This window comes from Dromaius novaehollandiae, chromosome 5 (genome assembly GCF_036370855.1).
Source record: "Dromaius novaehollandiae isolate bDroNov1 chromosome 5, bDroNov1.hap1, whole genome shotgun sequence".
Taxonomy (NCBI): Eukaryota; Metazoa; Chordata; class Aves; order Casuariiformes; family Dromaiidae; genus Dromaius; species Dromaius novaehollandiae.
The window spans coordinates 47489634-47511507 of record NC_088102.1 but is presented as its reverse complement, the minus strand read 5'-3'; the positions used below and the strand labels follow the sequence as shown (position 1 = coordinate 47511507).

Genomic DNA, 21874 nt, shown 5'->3' with positions numbered 1-21874 from the left:
GTAATGCCCTCTGGCTAGATGGATAACAATACTGATACAAGTCTGGTCAGGCAAGGGGGCACCTGTGAACATATTCTTGATTTCTACTCCAAGGTCCACCTCTTTCCATCACTTAGACCTTGATTTTTCTAACTATGGATTTGATTCTGTAGCAAAACTGTTGCTCACACTTCCCTAATTGTTGTTGGATAGCAACCAGCAAAAAACCCTGCAACACAGGCATGTGGCTTTCTAAATCACTAGGGTTAACAATGCAGCAGCTAGAACTCAGTTTACTTGCTGTAGCATCATATGTATGCAATATATGTTAGTATGCTACAGTACAGTTAGTAATTTTTTACAAAACTTATTTTATATACTTGACATACCTGCAGCAAGGATTTCAGCTTTATTATGACAGATGTCAAACTTTGCCATGCATATCCTTGACACATTGGAGCTATGACATCTTGCAGATAAACTTTGAAACCAGGGAATGGGTAGGTGTATATGTGTGTACCTGCATATATGGTCAGCTGTAAATCTAGCTTCAGTCAGGGGCAATACACAGATCTCTCATCCTTAGCATGTTACTGCACTGCCGTGTGACCAGTGTTCAACCCAGAATAGGACATTCTCTGGCAGCCTCACCGCTTGCTGTGATGTCCACTTATTTGTCGCTAGCAGGCGTAGAAACTGAAATGGTTACCTCAAAACATTTCCTAGCTGTTATTACTCAAACACAAGTATTCTGGCTGCTGCTTGCTTGCCAACCATTATGGGTGATCTGCAAGCAATGACTAATCAAATCATCTGCAAACATGTCTCCTGGTGCCCTGAAGGGAGGTTATTGCTGAGTCTCAGAGCTGGACAACACCTCAGTCAGCTGTGCAGCGTCACTTAGGTGAAGCTTGACCAGAGCATTGGAGCAATACTGCCCCGGTTCACTTTTCCAAAACATTGAACAAGTCCAATTATTTAAAGCTGTCTAGGTTCAGAGGTAAGCAGTGGAGGCACAACAAGCTGTTCTAACCTGACTGTGAGGGCAAACCACAGAAAAATACGGTACGTTCTGTAGTTGCTTGCAGAGACAGATGAATGAGCGGAGAGCTAAATGAGTAGGGATGTTGAAGTGTAGAAACTGGATTTGATGGAAAAGAAGAATTGAGAGAAAAAGGGAGTGGTGCTGAGTGTGCTTGCTTAGAAAGTAGCTGGAGAAGCAGCTTCTGGATGGAGGGATTGCTCTTGAGTGAGCAAACTGAGATGATCAGTTACCGGTGTGGTGAGAGCCCTGGAATACTCTGTCAAATTAATGACATGTTGAGTCACTCGAGTTCCTCAGCATGTGAAGAAGAATCCTAGAAAGACTTGAGGCTTGACACGGATCCTAGTTATCTGCAGGTGAAAAAGGTTAGGCTATAGAAGCCCAGCTTCCTACTGATGGCTGTATCACAAGCAAGTTATACTTGCTGCTGGCAGGTACAGTGGTTACAGAGGGATCTGGAAACTACTGGAAAGTAGTTAAACAGCCTTCTGGTTGAGACCTGTTGCCCCATTCTGAAATGTATGTTTTATTGGATACTTATGGGCTTATTTTACTATATACTTAAACTAAGTTGGGAGCTGTTTTAATAGTCATAACTGAGCTTTTTCAGATAAATGATTTTTAGAAGTTCTTCTTAGCCTGCAAAGCTTTTGAAGCAGCATAGTGGGTTAGAAAACTGGCATGGGAAGAGGGGCTAAACCTATCTCTTGAAATAATGATTAAATAGTCTCCTAATTCCTTCTCTTCCTCTCCTTTCTTACATATGGAAAGGTTTTAGGGAGCTCTCTAAGAGCTTTAGTGAAATTGGAAGTTATGCACCCATTCCAGAGAGTCTCTTGTCTGGCTTGGGTACCTTAATAGCCTACTAACGAACGTCCAATACAGTCATTTTTGTGAAGTGACTAATGTATATGTGTCTTTCTTTTTTAGTGGTCACAGGATCTACTGATGGAATTGGAAAAGCCTATGCAGAAGAGGTAAGAATTCTCATCACTCGGGACTGTACCTGGATCCTTGGCAAGACATCATGCTGTCTTACCCTGTAAAGTATCAGGCCATATCCTCTCACCTTATTTCAACATACATACGTGTGAAGAATAAGGTCTCTTGCCTTGTCTCTATGCAGGTGACCAGCCAAGAGCATATTTCTTTCTTCGTTTCCTTTATTTGACTTCTCTCTTCAGCCTTTACCTAGTCCTTTTAGTTTTCTTTTTGACTTTTAAAAATAATTATTTCCCTTTCCCAACCCTTGGGGTTTCCTTTTGGAGTTATACCCTGTTATACCATGCAGCCTAGGAAGTTTCTGAAGCCTGGGTTTTGCCTCTTTTACTGTATTTTTGCTCTTGATGGATATGTGGACTCCAAATGTGGGACTGGAATGCATTGCTTAAGACAAAATGCCTGTTAGTATGGGGTGCTTTAGCCTATAAGCCTGGGGAACATCATGACAAATAGTGCTGAATACAGCAATTTACAGCAAAAATAACTTCCAGCTTCAGCATTAGTAATGAAGTGAACCTGTCTGTGATTATTTTGAGTGTTCTCTGAAACACCAGTATGACTGTGTGAAGAGATCAGCTGTGAGAGATTCCCTTTCTCCGGAATTTTTGGTTCTGCAGAGACCGCAGGGTGATTAGCCTCTTTTAAGGGTTAGCTTTGCCCTTTGGATTTCCCCTGTATCCCTGCAGGGACCTCCCGCTGCCTCTTGTGCTATGTGGAAAATAGCACTTTGTGCTGCTGGATCAGCATAAGGGGGGGTGGCAGTGCAGGTAAATAAGCCTGATGTCAAGAGCACCTGATTCTCATGTGGAGCTGACAGTTTGTACATGCCAAATATCCCCATTATATGGTGCTGAAGCAAAGTATGCAACACTTAAATAACTGCCTAGAGCGAGCAGAATGAGGTCACTGTGCCCAGGGCATAGTGCTGTTGGGAGGAAGTCCTCTAATGTGGAGGACACCCCCTTCAAGAAGACTACTGATGTGCGGGGGTGTGGTGGTTTTTTGGTGGGGGTGGGGGTGGGGGTGTGTGTGTATGAGTGTGGTGGGTTTTTTTTTTTTTGGCCTTGCCTGAACCTGCTGTGTAACGTAACCTAGACTTTCTATGTTAGACTGTGTGAGCCAAACCACAGCTCACTTTGTTCTGCTCGTGCCTCTGAGAAACAGGCCACCTTAGAACATGACTATGTGCTGCTGACAGACCCCTGTATACCATATTAAAGAAGCTGATCATAAGTATGAGGTCTGGCTGGGAAACACCGACTCATTCAGTTTCTCCGCCAGTAGTTGCTGTAGACACCAAGAAATAAGTGCACCCCAAAGCATACAAATATTCATTCTAAGGCTGTAGAATAAAACACATTTTATCCCTTGACAGTTTAGTTGGATGAAGAACTTGAAGTCAAGTGTGAATGCAGGGTCATGGAATAACTGAAAAGACTTCTAAAAATCTTTCAGTCTTATGAACACATCCCTAGAGTTAACTGCCAGCAGAATCTCGACTTTCTGCTAGGGATTCCCTTCAGTGTAGTATAACCGCCACTGACATACAGCTGCTTGGGCACTCATGGCTGTGATTATAACCATGCAGATTACCTCCTTCTCCCTGGAAGAGTTTAAGTGAGATATGTAGTTTCTTCAAAAGTTTGACATGGTCATTGATAAGTGATGAAAGAGTATTACCTGTTCATGGATTCCGTGGTAATGCTCTCATATGTTGGGTTACCTTCCTTTTTTGACCATGTTTACACTTCTGTGTGCTCTGTGCTTGGAAGATTCCTCTTGCAAGTTTTTTTCCATTTCCAGATTTCAGATGCATTTCCCAGAGTGCATCCTTTCAGTGAATGTAGCATCCGTTTCTCCCAAGGTCCTTTCTGTGGTGAAGGCCCTTTAAATATGGGGGAGGGTCCACTAACTGCATGCACTGGCATGGCTTTATTTTGTTTTTGAGACGATGTACAGTTGGATACTTTTCTGTAAAGGTGGAGTACCCACTTAAACAATCAGACCTCAGAGCTTCTGACTGCTGAAAGAAAGCAAACTGCATGTCAACGGTTTATAACATCTACCCCTAAGGAGCATCTTCAGGGCTTTTCTGCCCCATGGGGCCTCCCATGTCAGTCATATGCAGTGAAGCCTGATCATTTAGTTATGCTGGTGCAACATCTTTTTTCAGTAAGCAGACTGTCTCTGAGACTCAGGTATGAGGTGTATCATTTTCTTGGCAGTAGTCTTTTCTAACAGGATTGCTGAACATGCTGGTGGGACTATCTTAGATATTTCAGACTTGTGAGGAGGTTATCATCAGGTTGTCCTTGGTGTAACAAATGGAGATACTTTGAGGTAAACTTTCTGCCTAAGCCTTCTTGATCCCATGGAATGGGAGAGAGCTATGTTAACTCCTCCTCCCTCTTCTCTCTTTCCCTTCCAAAGACCAAGTCTGCTGCTGTGTAAGATATGTTGAAATTTACCCATGATCTTGCTTGTCCTCTCTTGGCTGAAATAAGTCAGCCAGCTTGGATGTTAGCTCCCCATCTAGGAAGAAAAGAATTTCTTTCAGTAAGGGAAAATATTAGCTGTTGAAGTGAGCTGGATGCTTCTCTGAAGATGGCTATGTTCATCCCTTTAGACCATCATCCTCATAATACTAGATGATATTCTTGAGCTGAAAGTTTAAGTTATCCATAAGCTTGATCTTGGTAGTAGCTAGTAATTCCTGTTGCAGGTGTCTTCAGTTTCATCAAATCTCATTTTAAGCTTGTGAGAGATCTAGTATGATATTGCTTCTGCTTAGACATCACCTATGCCAGTGGAATGCAAACCTTGTCATATGGCCCTTATGGTACATATATTACCTTTGAACTCTAATGACTGAAATTCATCATGCTTCTCTGTGAAAGAAGCTTTCTGAAGCTTTCTTGGTTTGTATAACTTCAGCTACAAAGGTAGATGAGATTCAGGCACTTCAGTATAGTTCCCATACTGTGGGTTTTTAAAATATCCTTTAAGATGCAACCCCATCTGCTTCCTAAGGCTGTGAATGAGTTTTACTGGAAGAGTGAGTTAACTTACACATTTTTTTGTATGTAGGTGTTAAGCATCTGAAGGGCAGTGTCACTATGCACTGTGGATGTCAAGTGGATGTATTCATTTTACTTTTCACTGGAACAGGCACTTAACAGTCACAAAGATTGTTTGTTTCCATTGCTGAGTAATTCGGATATCTAGCTGTCTTTCTACAGACACTGTTAAATTGGATTGTTAGATTATGTTACAAGTCTGCAGACATCTAGTTTTGATGACCAGGATACGCTGTGATGACAGCTTAATTTGTATGGATAGCTTCCCTAAAAGAACTGCATGAGTAAATTAACCTTTTTACCCATGATTAGTACAAAGTAAAGGTGGAGCCTGAATCCTTCCTGAATAAACTGCTAAAAGAAGGAAGTCTGGAGTGCTGGGGTGACTGTGCAACACATTGACAATGGATATCTTAACTGGACATTTTGAACTTAATTATAGGCAATAACTTCTTTGCTCTGAATCGCAGCATTGTGTTTTGAAAGCTTTGTAAAATCTGCTGTTGGCTAAGTATTTGATGTGAAGGGAATCAAATAATAAGTAGCGTATAAGTGCTTGTCCTGATTTTCCCCTTCATATCTTGATTTCTAATTGTAATTTTTCAAATCTGCTGGTCAATAGCTTGTTATAATGCTTGGCAAATTATGAATTCCTTTAATGCTAACTTGGAAGCTGCTATTTATGACTGTCCTTATGTCTCCTGTTTTTTTTCTGTTTCAGTTAGCAAGACGTGGAATGAAGGTGGCTCTAATCAGTAGGTCAAAAGAAAAACTAGACCAGGTTGCTAGTGAAATAAGTGAGTTGAAAACTTCTTCCCTAAACTTCATACGTATGCTTATATATAAATGAATGTAGTTGCATGTGAATTTCGTATGTGCTAATGTATACAGCTTGAATTTTGAAAATTTATTTTTGTGCACAGTGCAAATGTAACAGACGTAGGTAGAAGAAGGCCTTGCTGATCAATTTTATGGATGTCCTTTTCTAATTTCTGCGAACAATAGGGTTTAATTCTGGAATACAGACTTATGAAACTAGTGCATTCTTAAATAAGAACAGCTTACCATATCAGACCAAAATGCCAGCTACGCTAATAGTAGGTGCCTAAAAATGTAATAGAGGGAAATGTGTAGTTATTTGCTCTGAATACTCTCCCAGCTTCCGGCAAGTTTGATTCTTGGGCTTGAACCAGAAGGGTGGTTCCTTTGGAACTCAAAGTTGTTGGAAGCATGTTGTTTGTTATTTCATATATCATCAAGTATACAGATTTGTTGTGGGTCAGGCTTCTCCTCCCTCCCCACCCCCTTTTTTTGTTTTATGTGGATAAGCTACTAGATCAATTGTAAGCTCTCTTGAGGTGACAGTGTAGATAGTTGTAGGAATATAGGGGATGAGTTAATGTGTTTTAAGAACCTGTATTTGGGATTGCTTTTCAGTAAGCATGTAGTAAATGGTTATAATGCAAAAATAAGGGAATAACTTAAGCATTCCAAGCACAAATGTAGAATGAGTATTTGTACAGGGTCAGTTAAGGGAAAAGAGATTTCTCATGTCTCATGCTGACAGATGATATTCCAACCAGAATAGGCTACAACCATAACACACAAGAATTCTTATCTCTTTTATTTAAGCAGATTTAATGTGAGGTTATTAGTTTATGCAGAGTATGTCAAGATAGTGAGACATGTAGTCTTATACGCAGAGTTTGTGTTGAGCAGAAGTGGGAGCCACATACTATAAAGCAGGTTTCTCTGCATAATGATGCTGGGTAAAGGAACCTTCAAGATTATGCTTCTCTATTACCCTCGCTTATCTTGCTTAGGCTTACCTAAAATGGTTTATGTACCATTATGTACCAAGTTTATAACTGTATGGGCTGCTCTCCTGGAGATCGTAACTGTATTATTTTGGCTTGGCTTTGCAGTAATTTTTAATAAATTTGTTAGTGGCACTACTTTAAAGTATGATCTGGAAGTCAAAACCTCAACAAACTGTCCTATGCTAAGTTGCAATGGGTTTTTTAGCTAATATAATGATGATTAAAGTGCAAGCTCAGGGAGTTCAACTTGCTTAACTCTTTTACTAAAAGAGGTCACGTGCTTCTGTCTTTTGATTGGCCGAAATGTCATTGCATCTAATTTTAGTGTTTTGAGAGGGAAAAAAAAATAGTGCCATGTAGTATAGTTATAGGTTCTGATGACATAAAAAACTGTTGTTCAGACAGAAAAATCTTTTCCTTTCTACCTGTATATGTATGTGGTAGAGAGCATCCTTCCTGAGCAGAGATGGCATTAAGCCCTTCTACCTTCAGCAAATTTTGAAATAATTTTGCCTTGCTCATTAATGTGCTGACACAGAATTGAAGGATACCATTGCAACATGTCTGGACATACCTGTGATGCTTTGATCTAGTCAGCACAGTCACAGTAGTGAAAATGCAGCAGTATAGGTATCACTGCACCAGTAACCTGAGTAAATACTGAAGCTTCTTGCAAATACATACTGGAGTTGCAGGAACATGGTCTTTTTGGTGATCTGCAGTAACTGTATGGTAATTTACTGTGTAGGTAGGCATATTCAGTCACATTTCTTACTGCAGTGTAGAGATGTCTTACGTAAAATTGTAACTCATGGAAGTATCTGCAAATATCTTGTTCTAGAATCAAACACTTTCTTAGAGCCTGAAGTGACAACCTTCCTGAAAGTGGTCATAACCCTCTCTGTACCAATCTGGATGTCTCCCCCTCCTTGAGACTTAAACACAATGTTGACAAGATAGACAAATCTACTGCTTTGAGCTTTCAGCACTTTAAAGGATGGCTGCTAGAAGAGTTTTTCAGTTTATTGAAAGAAAAAAAAAAAACCAACCCCAGAACCCGTAACCTATGTAGGGCAGCCTGTAGTATGTAATTCCTGTTAGGCCTCATCCAGACATTTCTACTTTCTTTCCTAAATCATTCTTTCTACTGAGTAAAATGGGATGACTCATACTGGGTTTTCAGTACATTCTTTTGACAACACTGAGCTACTGAAATGTATACCTTGTTCATTGTGGCATATGCTAAAGGACTAGGATAGTCTGCATAATCGAGCAACTCTAAGTGAGTTTTGGTTTTGGCTCCTGCTAGGTTTTAGGTGGACAGAATTGTTTTTTGTGTTCAGGCCCATGTGGTCCTTGCAGTCTGTCCAAATGTTACCATATCTAAAATGGGCAATTGTTGGGAGCTAAGGCTATGACAACTTAGGTGTTTCCATTGGAGGCTCCTAAGGTAGCTTTAAAATTTCTTATGGTGATCCCATGATTGTTCTTAAGATAGACCTGAGCTTGCTTATCTCAGGCAATGACTGTTATTTGCTTTATGGAAGAATGACTGTTTAACCTTGAGTAATTCCAGTTCTTTGAGTTGTGTTAGCCATTTAGGTTTTCTGTTCCATCATTTTCACTGATCAGAGTCTGTCTCCTACTGGTGAAGGTACAGATGCTCTGTGGCACGAATAGTGAGAGGGTACTTGATAATGAGGGGCATTCACTCTGCTCAGAAGAATCCTATCTTGTGCTCCTAGAATATATTTGCTAGGAGTGATAACTGTGTACAAAATGCAAGTGGCATATCTGCCATCATAGGGGAAGTACGGATAGTATAAATCTCTCTGAATGTTGAATGCCAGCTGACCTGGGTGTGATTTTTGTGTGTGTGTGTGTGTGTGTGTGTGTGTGTGTGTGTGTGTGCGCGCACACACACTCAAGGCTGAATGTACCAATGTTGACAAAGCCAGATATTCTGAACTCGTGGCTCAGTTTGAGCAACCAGAATTAGTGAATGTAATTACAAGTAGTTAAAAGCTTAACAAGAAGCCCTGGAAAGTGTTTTACAAGGATGTTGTGAAGCTGATTTTTTGTGCAGAATATTTAGGTACTGTAGGCCACAAAAAGGAAATACTGTTTTCTGTTCCCTAAGAAATAGGGTTTAGGCCACAGAATGAAGAAGGCAAAATTTTGAATTTCTTCTTCAGTGAACATAGTCCACTTTTTCATGGAGCTAGATAGGTTTCTATGGAAACAAGTTTGATCTTTTAATCAAGATTTTATATGATAATATTGACTTACTAGATTCACTATATATTTGGTCCACTTGGTCCACTTTAGTTCACAATACGCCAGTGTTCCAGCACCTTTTAAAAATTGTCTGTTTTACTGCATGGTTGGACACTCTCACAGGTTTGTGAAGACTCAGATGAATGAACTTACCTTCTGTGAATGGAGACAATCCTTTGAACACGGTGTAATGTGACTGTAGCAGATTTTATTCTAATGGGCATCTAGAGCTTCCTAAATTATGGCTTACCTGATTTGCTGTATTTCATAATTAATACGGTACAAGAGATCCTAAGGTGCTCAGTAGCAGAGGATGGTTCAAGAGTCTTGGTTTTGCAAGCAAAAAAGCCTCAGTTATTGCGCTGGTGTTAATAGTGAACATTGTGAGTAGTCTTGGGAAGAACTGAGCTGTAGAAACTCATCTCTTGGGGGTTAAAAATATCAAGAATGTAGTGAAAAACAGTCAAGCAGGAAAAAGAGTTTGCCTGTAGGGAAACTGTCAAAAGATGGATTTGATATCTGTACATATTCTTGGTGGCCTTGCTGGACAGGTGGTAGGTGTGCATGAGTTGCTGTGAGGAGGCAAGAGAAGACAGTCACTTGCAGGTTAGTAGTGTTCTGCAGTAAATGCAGCACAGGAAATTTTGAACTTGTCAGTTACTATGTAATTCAGTGCTTTATTTTAAATAAATAACCCTCATTTGGTTCTTTCAGCTGGGTGGGTGTTAGTATTACATAAACTCAAGTGATAGTATTAACTCCAAATAAATTGTTTTTGGACTGAAGAATTCAAGCTTTTCCAATATATTCTCAGAAATGATGGTCTGACTGGGACATACTGTCTCTATTGTTTAAGAATTCCTGTCCAAAACTTTGGTTTTGTACCTCAACTTGCTAATTTCCAGAATTAACTTATTTGGATTCTGCTACATCACTGTAAAAACTACCTTTTTCTGAAAATTTAAAACTGCTAGTTGACTACCTGCTTCTAATAAGTGACCTGAGCTCAGTTTTTAGTGTTTCTAAAGTCACTTCGTGATTAGTTTCATTTTGAACTACTCTGGATTCCTAAGGCTTTCAGCTACATCATCATAAAGTGATGGTTGTCATATTTGGACTTTATCTGTCGTGTTCTCGCTATTGTCTGACACGATTGCTAGTAAGCACAGGAAAGCAATGGGGTGTGGTGCCAAAAACAGAAGCATTCCTTCTCCATTTGCTAGGCAGATGGGTCCTATTGCCTTTTCCTTTCTTGGTGACAAAATTCCTGATATTATTTTGAAGAAGACTTGATGCTGATAACTGCTTCTGCCTGAGCTGTTATTGTTTTCTACTGATACAAATGACCAGTGACCCCCATCATGGCAAATCTGTCCTCTGCATAAGTTTTTTTCCAGACTGTAGCTCAACTGCATCTACACTGGAGTACTTTGCCACTTGATTTCTGTCCTGCCAGTCACAACCCCCCCCCCCCCCCCCCCAAGGAAGATGACGTAAATCCTCCTGGCATCTCAGAGCCACTGGGTAGAACTATGTGAATTTAATAGAAGAAAGAGGTTGTAATGCAGGCGAACCCAGTGAGGAACAGGATGTCATCATCTTGCTTTTCTTGCACAGAAACGACAGGGCTCACTTTTCTGAGCTTAACTTGAAGACTAACTATATCTGGCAGCTATTTTGACCTTTTGTGATCTATTTCAAGGTAAATTAATGTGTTTGCAGCCTTCCGTCATCTGAGCCAGGTAGAGCTTGACATACTTTAAATCCCCCTGTATTTCTTGGACTTGACAAAATGGCTTCAAATATTCTGGATTTGTTTTGATACACTGAAGTCACCCTTCACATAAAGTTGTAGCATCAGGATCTTTGATTCAAAATGAGCCCTTAGTCTTCATGACTTAAAGTTTCCCTTAGATGAACTGAAGAGAGTTTCCCCATGGATTTCTCTTGCATGGTATCGGCCACATACTAGAGCAGTTAGAGACACTGATCTGGCAACTTCTGATAGACAGTGCTTTTTCACACATGATGAGACTGAGTTGACCTCTTCAAGAAAAGAGTTAGAAGCGTGTTTACTATGACCCCCCTGCCCAAGACAGTGTTTCTATGCAGTATTTATCATGTTTTGTTGATAGCTTGTAAGCCCATGAATTGCAGAGAAAGAAAATATGTGAAGATTAGCTGAATGTAAATTAGATGCTTTGGGTTTCTATTCTGAATGTAAATTATATCAGAAGTAGCATCTTCCACATTATGTCTATAGGTTCAGGAATAACTGTGTCCTGCAGGTGTCTGAGTCTTAATGTTTGCCACACTAGGTAATTGGATCAATGGGGTGGATGACTTGTTCAGTATGTCTGAAACCCAGACTTGAAGAACTAGAAATTAGTCATTCCCATGAAAGTTTAGGTCACTTTGCCCCCACTTGATTATAGTTGAGTGGGGGGAATAGGCAGCATTTTCTTTATTACACAGAAACTTAGTAGCTGTTTCTGCTAAAGCCCTATTTGCAACATATGCTTTTGAATGCCCAAAGTAATGGCTCTTGTGCTAGTCTCCAGGTGATCAGCCCACCCTGTGTTAACATGAAGCTGCGATGTATTGCTTATCACTTTCAGCATAAAGTAAACTGAGTATTACATGAGGAATGAATACTGTACTGTTTTCACTAAGTAAACTAGATTTGCAAAACAGACTTTCAAGGCAATTGGTGGAAACTCTAATAGCCTTAAAATTAGGCACTTCAAGAGGCTCTGCAGGGAGCAGTCTCTCTAGCACAAGGAAAGGGCTGAATGATCTAAATAGTGCTGTCTTCCTTCTAGGACTTCTGTGATTCCGTGTTTCACTTTACATATTTATATTTTAGTCTCTTGTCATCTTTTAGCTTAGCAAGCTAAGTTTCATTACACCTAACTTTTTTTTTTAACTGTCAGAAGCTTAAAAATGCACAATAGACTTATCTGCTAAAGAAATGCTGATAATCACTTTTATGTTTTCAGGAATATGTTGTGCTGAGGAAAATTATTAATGCTAGTTAGTAGTAGGAAATTCAGTTGATCCGGATTTCACTATAGATTTTTTTTAAAAAGTTACGATATGAGAAAATACTAAATTTAAAAAACGGTGCAACTAACATAAGTATGCTACCTAACTCTTAAGCATGTGCAACACTTGCAGTGTTGAATCCGGCACTAGACTGTACCACTATGTGTATTTTATGCAATCATTTGACGAATTACTGCATCTCTTCCCTGCAAGTTACACTTTTGAGAACATTGAAAAATTGAGCATTTAAATGCCAGTCCCTTGACTACAGCAGACAGTTTGCTAGGGATGCCAAATCTTGATGAAACTATTGGGGACCCAACAATGCTGAATAGTGAAGAAGCATGGGTTTTTTTTGTTTTTGTTTTGTTTTTTTTTAAATCTTATGTAGAGTGGCTGACTTAAATGTCTTTAAAATGATTTGAGAGTATGGGTATGAGACATTTTATAAGTGTCTCATTCTTAAGTAATTCTCCATGGCATTCTGGGCTTTACTCTGATAAACTGAAAAATCTGGAAAAAAAAAATTGTTGTTACTATTACTTCTAACAATGGTGGAGCAGGGAATTTAGTTTCACTTGCAAACAAAACAGCTTTAAAAATTCTGGCTTAAATTTGTATACATACAGTGTATATACATACTGTCACAATCGGGCAATAATGATGTTAAAGGAAATTAAAGGAAGTTTTGGAAATTATAACTTCTAATCAATATGTCCTCCCTAAAATGACTTAGTAAACTAAAAATAGCTTTCTTCATGCTACATAATATCTGGTAGCAGCAATGAAGATCAAAATAAAAAAACTTGGGGGGGGGGGCAGCTGAAAATAAAGGCAAGGAAACCAGAGAGAAGGAATTAGAATTTGTGGTATTGTGTGTTACATAACATAATCTTCCTGTACCTCATATTGCATTTTCTTTGAACCAGTTTGTGATTGTGTCCTAGAAAATTCTTTCCAGAAGTTTAGATGTAGTGGGTGTTTTGGGCTAGCAGCGAGGAACTGTGCCCACCCTCAAAGCAAGTGTGCCGTTGGTAGAAGTAGCACCGGCCCGTGTGACGGTCACCCTTGCAGTGCTTGTTGAAGCGTCTTCCATGCCTGACCCTCAGTCCCATTTCGGAGTGCGTGAGTGAGGGGGATACCTTATGTATATCAAAGACTTGCTTGAGTTGATCAACTGAAATAATGTTGATGTTTGAAAACATTGTGATGATTTGGCTGTTCGCACCCCTCAGCCCCTGGCTGTTTGCATGTACAGCTGTTTTTATAGGCTGCTTGATTTTGTATTTTTAGTTAGCTTTGTAATTAGAACAAGCTTCATCTAGGAAAGCTTACAGTATTGAGCGTAATATTTGGGTGAATGGGCTTATTGATTGATCCTTCTGATATATATACACACATATATGTGTATGTGTGTGTCTATTCTGAAAGTTAAAGCTCTTTAACAGAATGCTAACACTTTAAATAAGCTTTGGCATTTTTTTCCTGTACTACAGTCTTACGTGACTAGATTTTTGAACTACTCACTATTTTTGTAAACTGTGTCTACGAAGTTATGACCAGCCAGTGTAGTATATAAGGAATTCCCTAGCAGTGTTGCATGTGTAATAGTATGAAATGGAACCTGAGCTATTCTGTAGTGCTTGACCAAATATATACATGCACACATGCTTTTAAAAATGTATTTTAATATAGGAGTTTCTGTTAAATTGTAGGCAGGCATGCAATTGTTATGCTAGGCTGAAACCGATACTCTATGACATTCCTACATGGAGCCTTCTGTTGCAAAATGAGCATAAACTGAACTTTCTATCAGCTACAATTTATTTCAACTTTTGTTTATTCCTTAGGTTACCAGTATTCTGCTTCAGAGTTATGAGAAGAGAAATGTCTACAACTTAGGTGTCCTAATAAAAATACCACCGTACCTGTTGTTGTGTATGTGCTTCCTTTCTGAACACGTGCTTTCTCCTGCACAGGATCTCTGTTGCATGGCATCCCTTGGGGTTCAGCACTGACTCTCCCTTATCTTCTGTTCTACTCTCTAGACCCGCAGTGTCTTGTTTCTGCTTTCACAGGAATGAAAAGCATCATCCAGTCATTCAAGACAAGGATTGATACAGCTACACAAATGGGAAGTCCGGCCTCTTCTCAAAGGGCCAGCCTTTTAGGCATGCAACACTTTTTTCTGTGGATGTGGTAATTGAAACATAAGCAAAATACCTGTGGTGACAGATTCCAGAGACTCTGCTCTGGATGAGCTTTTCTCCATCTATTGCACTGCTTGATATGATTCCTGAAGAACATTCCAAGTTCTTCAAGATTTCTGCTCTTATTTCAGACAGACGTCAGTACATTTCTCCAGTACTTCCTTATCTTTCTGTTGCTGACTCGTGTCCTGTTTTACCTGTCTTTCTGAATTCCTTGGACTTTCATTAGCTTAAATCCTTAGTTAACAGCCAGTCTCTATTGTGCTCTAAGGGAAAGCTAATTTCTTGCACTCTTAGCTTTCTACAAAATGATCAGAAAGAGCTAGTTCTTGTTATACCCAGCTGATTATACCCACCTTAAGGTGCCTCTGTATGGATGAATAACATCAGGGTGTAATAACAATCTGCTCTCACCAGTCTAAAAGTATTTGGTGCTTCTGGAAAACATTCTGTGCACACAAGACATCCAGTGTGCTGCTTCTCTAAACTCTGGAAGTCCCAATCTGGGCATATTCCCAAAACGGATGGCTCTCCCTTTTTAATGAAGAGAAAACTTGCAGTGCTATTTGCAGCCACCATATATTCTTAAATTCTTCATATTTGCTGTGTAGATCTATAGATACAGTACTCAAAAGCAGGAGGCTTTCGGGTTTTGCTTTCATCTCTCAGCTTCCAATTTATTGGAAGTTTACAAATTCTGTTACAATTTCTAGAGACTGGATACTGGGCTAGAGAGTCTCTTCACTGCACTGCTATTGGAAAGATGAGGTCTTTGTGGATGCAGTTAGATACTTACTTTTTCTTAACCAAATGTTTCCTTCCAGGTATGCTGAAGGGTGGAAAGCTATTTTTCTTCTCCTTCTGCCACTGCTTCACTTTTATCTCTGGCCATCCTGAAGCCACAGACCATGTGAAGCTTCTTTTATGTTTATGCAAGCAGTTGCCTTATACCATATCACTGTGGTGACAGTATTCATATCGGGCTCTGAATGTAAATGGATGAACTGCTTCAGTTCTAGTTAGAGGGTTTTTTTAAACATGCTTTTCCTGAGCTTGAAATAACCATTCCTAGTGGTTACTTACAAGGTGGATCTCATGACTGATCCCAAACCTCTTTGTTGTGAAGTTGACTGGATTTGTTTCAACATATCCAGTATAAATGGTAGCTGGTCTAGTTGACTGCTTTGAAACAGGCAGTGCAAGTACTAACATTTTTGGTTAGGAGTAGCGGTCTTCTAGTTTTCCTTTTTCCCAGCAAGGTTGTGTGTGGGGTTTTTTTTGTTGTTGTTTTTTGTTGTTTTTTTTCCTCCTTCCAACAGATCCCCATTAAGACTGATGTTGCATGTTTCTGTCAGGTGAACTAGGCTGCTTCTCTTGACCAGCAGCCAGGAGTCTTTTTGCATTTGCATCTATGTATACCAGACTTCTCTTCTGGGGGTAGGAGAAGCACCTTCTTTTGTATGTGAAAATTAAATTTCCTTAGCATTTAGCCTGTTAATCAAGATTTCAGTTCGGGGGGATTGATACTTTGAATTATTTGCAAGTCTCTTTAAAAATAAATAAATAAAAATAAAATCAGAAAATGTTTAGTTTTCAGCCACTTTCCTGTTCTCCTGTAGTCTTCATTTAGGATGCATCTCACTGTAGTTTCTAACTTTATTATTATAACTTGATTCTTCTTGGGGCTCCAGGTGCATGGCACCATTTTGTGCCTGAGTGTTTTTCAATAGCAAAGGTTGCCCTAGGTTGCTTAATCACTTAGATTAGTGTTTCTCTTGCATAGTGAGAGACAGATAAGTTTTCTGAAAGTCTGTCTGGCCTTTGGATTTAACTAAACACAGATGTGGCTTTTCTTTCACCTAGTAAGGTTGCAACTAGCCATTTTGTAGATGAGAAATGAGGTAAATTTTCTTGTCTGTTCACCTGTTGCTCAGGATGCTGCTGGTGTGCTTTCTGCCACCAAGGTATCCTTTCTTTACCTTTCTGTCTTCAGTTCCCTGCAGCTTCGTTCCTGCGAGCTTTACTCCTGCCTGCTTGCCATGGCTCGTGGTTGCCAGTGCCATCAGTCTGTCTTCCTTGAGTAGTGCTCCTCCTGCTACCACCGCAGCATCTTTTACCTCTGATCTTGCTACCTAGGAACTAACTTCTTATTGCATCCAGAGATACTGTTTCCATCATAAGGGAAGGGGATGGCCTCTGGGCCTCTTAGACTGAAATCTACTCTTTAACAGTCCTCATTCTTATAGTGACCGTGCCTTTGTAAGTAATGTCACATCTGTGTAAGAGTAGATATTATTTTTCTATGAACTATTGATGACATTGCTCATGTATGAATACATGATTTTCCTTTTAACGAACGTCCTGAACCTACCAATTTACTTTCTGATTTTAAAATATCAAACAGTCTCTAATCAAACTTTTGTTTGCTAGAACTTCCATGGATTTTATGCAGAATAAAAATTAGCAACGTGATTTAGAAAGATTATTAGTGTCTGGACGCAGCATAATGCATCATTTCTTTTTAAAGAGTAAGTGTATTTGAATTGTTTATCGTAGTGGGGACCCCTTAGAAGGAAAATGGGAGATAGATGCGACTCTTGTTTTTGCTGTCTCCTTTCCACCTTCCGTAAGTTTGTAAAATTTGTTAGGGGTAAGATTTTTAAAAGTGGAAAGGGGCAGGTTCAACTTGAAAAATCTAGAAAATGCCTCCAGGAAGTCTGACATAGGGAACTGAAAAGCCTTGAAGATGAACAGAATAAAATTGTAACATCTGTCTGGGTGTCCCCTGGCTCAGAATTGCAAAGTAATGAAACTAAGTTACCTCTTTAGTGATAGCAACCAAGTATCAACGCACTATCAATTCATAGTGACAGGGACAGAAGAGAAAATATAATTGTGAGGTATGACTGAGGAGGAAGAAATAGCAATTCAAAAACTTGCTATTGTATGGAGCGATTGGCATGAATCTGGGTACACTGATTTCAAATTTGGTCAGTTCTGCTTGTGGCAGGTTCAAAAGCAAAGTGGAACTCTTAGCTGTGGGGGGTTGCAGGTGCTGAAAGTCTGAAAAGGTTTGAAGTAATTATACAAGAACCATAAGAAGGATCTATCAAAGGCCATCAGATAGATGCTTCTAGCTCAGGGAGTTTGAGTCACAAACTGTTGGAGCTTGGGATAATAAATTAAGAAAATATTGCTATGCACTTTCCTTATTCTTTTATACTCTTTCTCTCAGCATCTGCCACAGAAAACTGAATATTTGCTTAGACAGACCTTTGTACTGACCTAGAATGACTGCTTAAGTGTCTTTGTTTATTCTGAGTAGTGGTACCTTAATGTTAGAGACATTAGTCTCTAACATAACTCTAGACATTAGAGTATTAGGAATCCTCTTTTTGAGGATACCTAAGGTAGTGTTTTCTCTGAGTGATTATCCATAAGAATTTTTGTATTTTTGATGGGGTATATGTACGAAGAGCTTGTGGTTAAAGATCGCATTTCCTTGGCAATCCTTCTCATCCTCTACTGTGTAGGACTGCGCAGAATGGAACACGCCTTTGGAGGCCAGTTCTTTACCACTTGTGCAAAAAGTGGCACTTTTTCCGGTTTTATTTCTCCTCTTCTAATGTGGATCTTGTATTCTGCCTTATTTGTTTGCATTACAACTGTTTTTCCCTGGTACTGGCCTGGGTGATGCCTCTGGTGTAGTCTGACTGTGTTCTTGGGTTACTATCTGCATCTTTTAAAGAATCTATCTCAGTATCTTCTACAGAAGTTTGTTTTGCCTTTTTGTCTTGTACAGCATCTGTATCATCCTCTGATCCAAATAACAGATGCTTGCTTTGCCTGAGGAAGATGCACATGTCCAAGAAGTACTTTCCATAAGTGCTTTGCCTAGAGCGTGCTGTGCTGCCAGTTTCCTCTCTAGGAGTATCACTATCTGATGAAACTTGCAGATCAGTTTTGGGCATTGGTATGAAGTAGATAAAAGATTTGTAATGATCCAGAAGAGGATTATGTTAACGTCAGACCTTCAGGGCTCTGCTTGTTTCAAATCTCACTTCTTTTAGTGTTGTTGTCTCTAACATTCTTCTCTGTTGGTTCCTTGGTCCTTGGCTCCTAGTTTAGGACTCTTAGAGTCAGTCAGCAAAGTCTCTGAGATGTGCCATTAGTGTAAGGCTTCATATTGTTAGGAATGCAAGTGACATTTTGGCTGGTATGCTAGTTTGACTGTTTAAAGGTCAATTTTGATATCTGCTAAAGAGATTGGTCCCACAAGCCTGATCTGGTATTTAGTACCTCAGTAGTGAGAGCTGGGACCTCTCCTTGTTGCTAGCCTGCTCTGTGGAATCAGTCTGCTGTGGTCACCTCTGCAGTGATCTGGTTGTTAGAGCCCTTCATCTGGTTGATGCATTCCTGGAAACGCAGGTGTAGTTGCTTCCAAGAACACAGTGAGATTGCCTAATACTGGAACAGCCTATCATACTTCCAGCAAAACAGGAGGTTGGATTCAGATCATTCCCTCTTTTACAGATTCCTCTAAAGTCTAGGTGTTACAAATGAAGACAGTAAATGATACGCATACGGAAATTATTCCCAGGAATCATATAAGGTGGATTTGTATCTCTTGATCCTGGATGCCCTTCTTCTCATAGAATCTCTCCTCAATATTATCTTCACTCAGACCCTGCTCCGTCACTATTCTGATTGCTAGTTCATTCAGCCTTCTCACAGCTATGAAGATGTTTTCTAAGGGCTTTGTTTGTGGATGACAACTTATTTCCCAAACGAAAGAGTGTTTAGGTGACTTGTGAAGGAAACTGCAGAAGATCATGTCGGCTCTTATTAGACCACTGAGCTCCTGTTGCAGTAAGTTGTTCTCTTGCTAAATTGCTGGGGATCTTGGCTAAGGTCAGTATAGGCCCTGTAAATTAGCTGGTCAAATGGAAATTTAGGTTGATTTTACTTGTAGGGCCACTATTGATTTCACCTGAGACTTTTAGAAATGGAGCAAGGAGATAATGACCAATGCATTGGTGTGTCAGAGTTTGGAAATGTGAAGGAGGCCTGCTGAACTTTTTCCCGACTTTGAGACCTAATGGGTAGGTGATGACTGCTGCAGAACTATTGATAATATGGTGGTGCAATATGCAGCCCCCTGTTAAGAAGCCTTTGAAGTACCAGTTGCAATTACAGATTATCAGATTCACTTGTCAAGAGTGCATCGTCAAGAACACTGGACACTGGCAGATAAGAATATCAGCTATTTCAGACCTTCTAGTTTTTGACTGCAAAAGTTGGTTTGATATCCTTCCTTTGCTGCCTGTGGCTCCAGAATACCTTAAGGTCTTCAAGCTGAAAGCTCTAGTAAGAAGTTTCAGGTTTTCTGTTCTTGGACAGGGCAGAGTGTAGTCACTGCTAGATATCCTGGGTTAGGAAAAAGCCTGCTTCTCTATCCCACTGCATCCTGCAGTCTTTTTGGCAGAGAAAACAAGGATTTGCACTACTATTTTCTAGGCTGCCCGAGAGCATAGTGATACTTCTTGGGATGAAGGGAGCTCCCTTTCCCCTTGCTCATAGAGGGCAGAACATCGCTTGTGCTCTGGCTGCTAGCAGGGACTTAGGCAGACAGGACTTAGTGCTATTGTCTTGTGTCATCATTTAACGTAGAGCCATTTTATCAGACATATCTTCTCATCTTTCCCCTGATGACGACATGGTCGTTCCCCCTACTGCAGGCTCTGGGACGGAGCGTGGGCTACTCAGAGTTGTGTAATGCCTGAACACTGGTGGGAAATGGGGAGGTAGTTTGTCCGGTGTGTGGTATCTGCAGGGCAAGAAAGTCTTGAGTGTTTGAAGTGAGCAGTTGCACAAAGAATGTCTGCTGGCCATGTGGTAGAAAATCTCTTACTTTTTGTGTATATATAGGTATAGAAATATATCTATTTTACTATCTGCTCTCAGTCCACAGAGGTGCTGCATGTTTTTATAGGTATATTGTTTAACTAGTTTAGATGTAATGGCTCTTAGCTGGCTTTCTGAAGGCTCAAAGATGAGTCTTATACTGAAAGTGGTGTGAGGATTTCAGATTATCTATATATAGAATTAGGTCCTAAGATATTTTTTTCTTACCTCTTTCCGTATCATTATAAAGATTTAGAAAGTCTTAGATAAATTCACAACAATCCTAATGAAGAGTATTGTGTTTAAAGGGGTCAGTAAAAGCTGAGCAATTTAGGGGAGGGGAGGAATTTTTTTTAAAAAATGGATTTCATAAAGCATCTGAACATCAGTGGAGGCAGCTGCAGATACTGTAAAACAGTTGCAAATGGCATATGTGCAGAAATGTTCTACTTTGTTGTTTTTGCCCTCCCAGTTCACTTATACATATTTGATATAATGTTGCCTTAAATTCACTGTCCTGTAAGAATTCAAATGTGTATGTTAAATATTAGAACAGCTATGTTTAAAAATAGAATCTTTCTACTCCCCCCACCGCCCCATAAAAAAAATGTTGAACTTGATTTTCTTCTGACGCGATCACAAGACTGCTGTTGCAGTAGGGGCTTAATGCTATTTACGTCGTCATTTGACATAGCAACATCTCTCAGGGGATTTTTAAACAATGCAGCTGTTCAGGAGAGATGAGGAGGTTGAGGGTGGGGAGAGGGAAAGGAGGAGAAATAATTTCATCTGCCATTAGGGATGTTAAGGGCGGGGTGGGGGGCAAGGCAGCCAGCAAACCAGGGAGTTGAGGAGATTCATGATTCTGCATGAATGGATGACAGAATCATGGGAGTCGCTACTTTTCCTTGAATGGAAAAGAGCATCATGGGAATCTGGCTGCTTCTAATCTTTTTTGTGAATGATTCTTTTCCTTTAAATTGACACTACTTTTATGAATGGCCGTGGGGGTAAAATGCTGTAAAAACATTCTGGAGACGTATACGGCTTCCTTAAGGAACACCAAGGTAGAGTAGTTAGGTGCAAAAAAACTCTGAAATACTTCAGTGTTAAGCTACTCTTTCGTTCTTTGGAAGTCTGAGAAGACATTGTACTTACTTTAATTAAATGTAATTAATCTAGCTTGATGGAAACAGAGCTATTCTTCATATGAGGTATTCTTAATACTTGCTTGACTTTTTCATTTCAAAATTTATTTGCCTATATGTCTTTTCCCCGACCTGTTAAGGATGGCCATGACAACGTATCTGAGTGGTTTTGGCACTATTAAACTTGCAATTCTGCTATTCCTGCTCACCCATATGTTCCCTTCAAGATATTGATATATTGATATTGAATATTCAAAATATAAGGAAGTGCTTTGGTGTGGAGCAACTCATTTGTCATTTTCCTTAAGCTGGAGAAAAAGTTCTTGACAAGTTGTGCTTGAACACTGTCTACACGTGTGTAACTTGT

At 39.8% G+C, this 21874-nt stretch overlaps 1 protein-coding gene across 1 annotated transcript in view; it reads left to right on the top strand.

Moving 5' to 3' along the window:
- The window catches only part of HSD17B12 (hydroxysteroid 17-beta dehydrogenase 12), a 90124-nt gene that overhangs the window by 31721 nt on the left and 36529 nt on the right, over positions 1-21874 (top strand). The window contains exons 2-3 of the mRNA XM_064512760.1: positions 1955-2001; positions 5825-5900. Coding sequence (XP_064368830.1) covers positions 1955-2001; positions 5825-5900 — 123 coding nt within the window. The remainder of the gene's footprint in view (positions 1-1954; positions 2002-5824; positions 5901-21874) is intronic.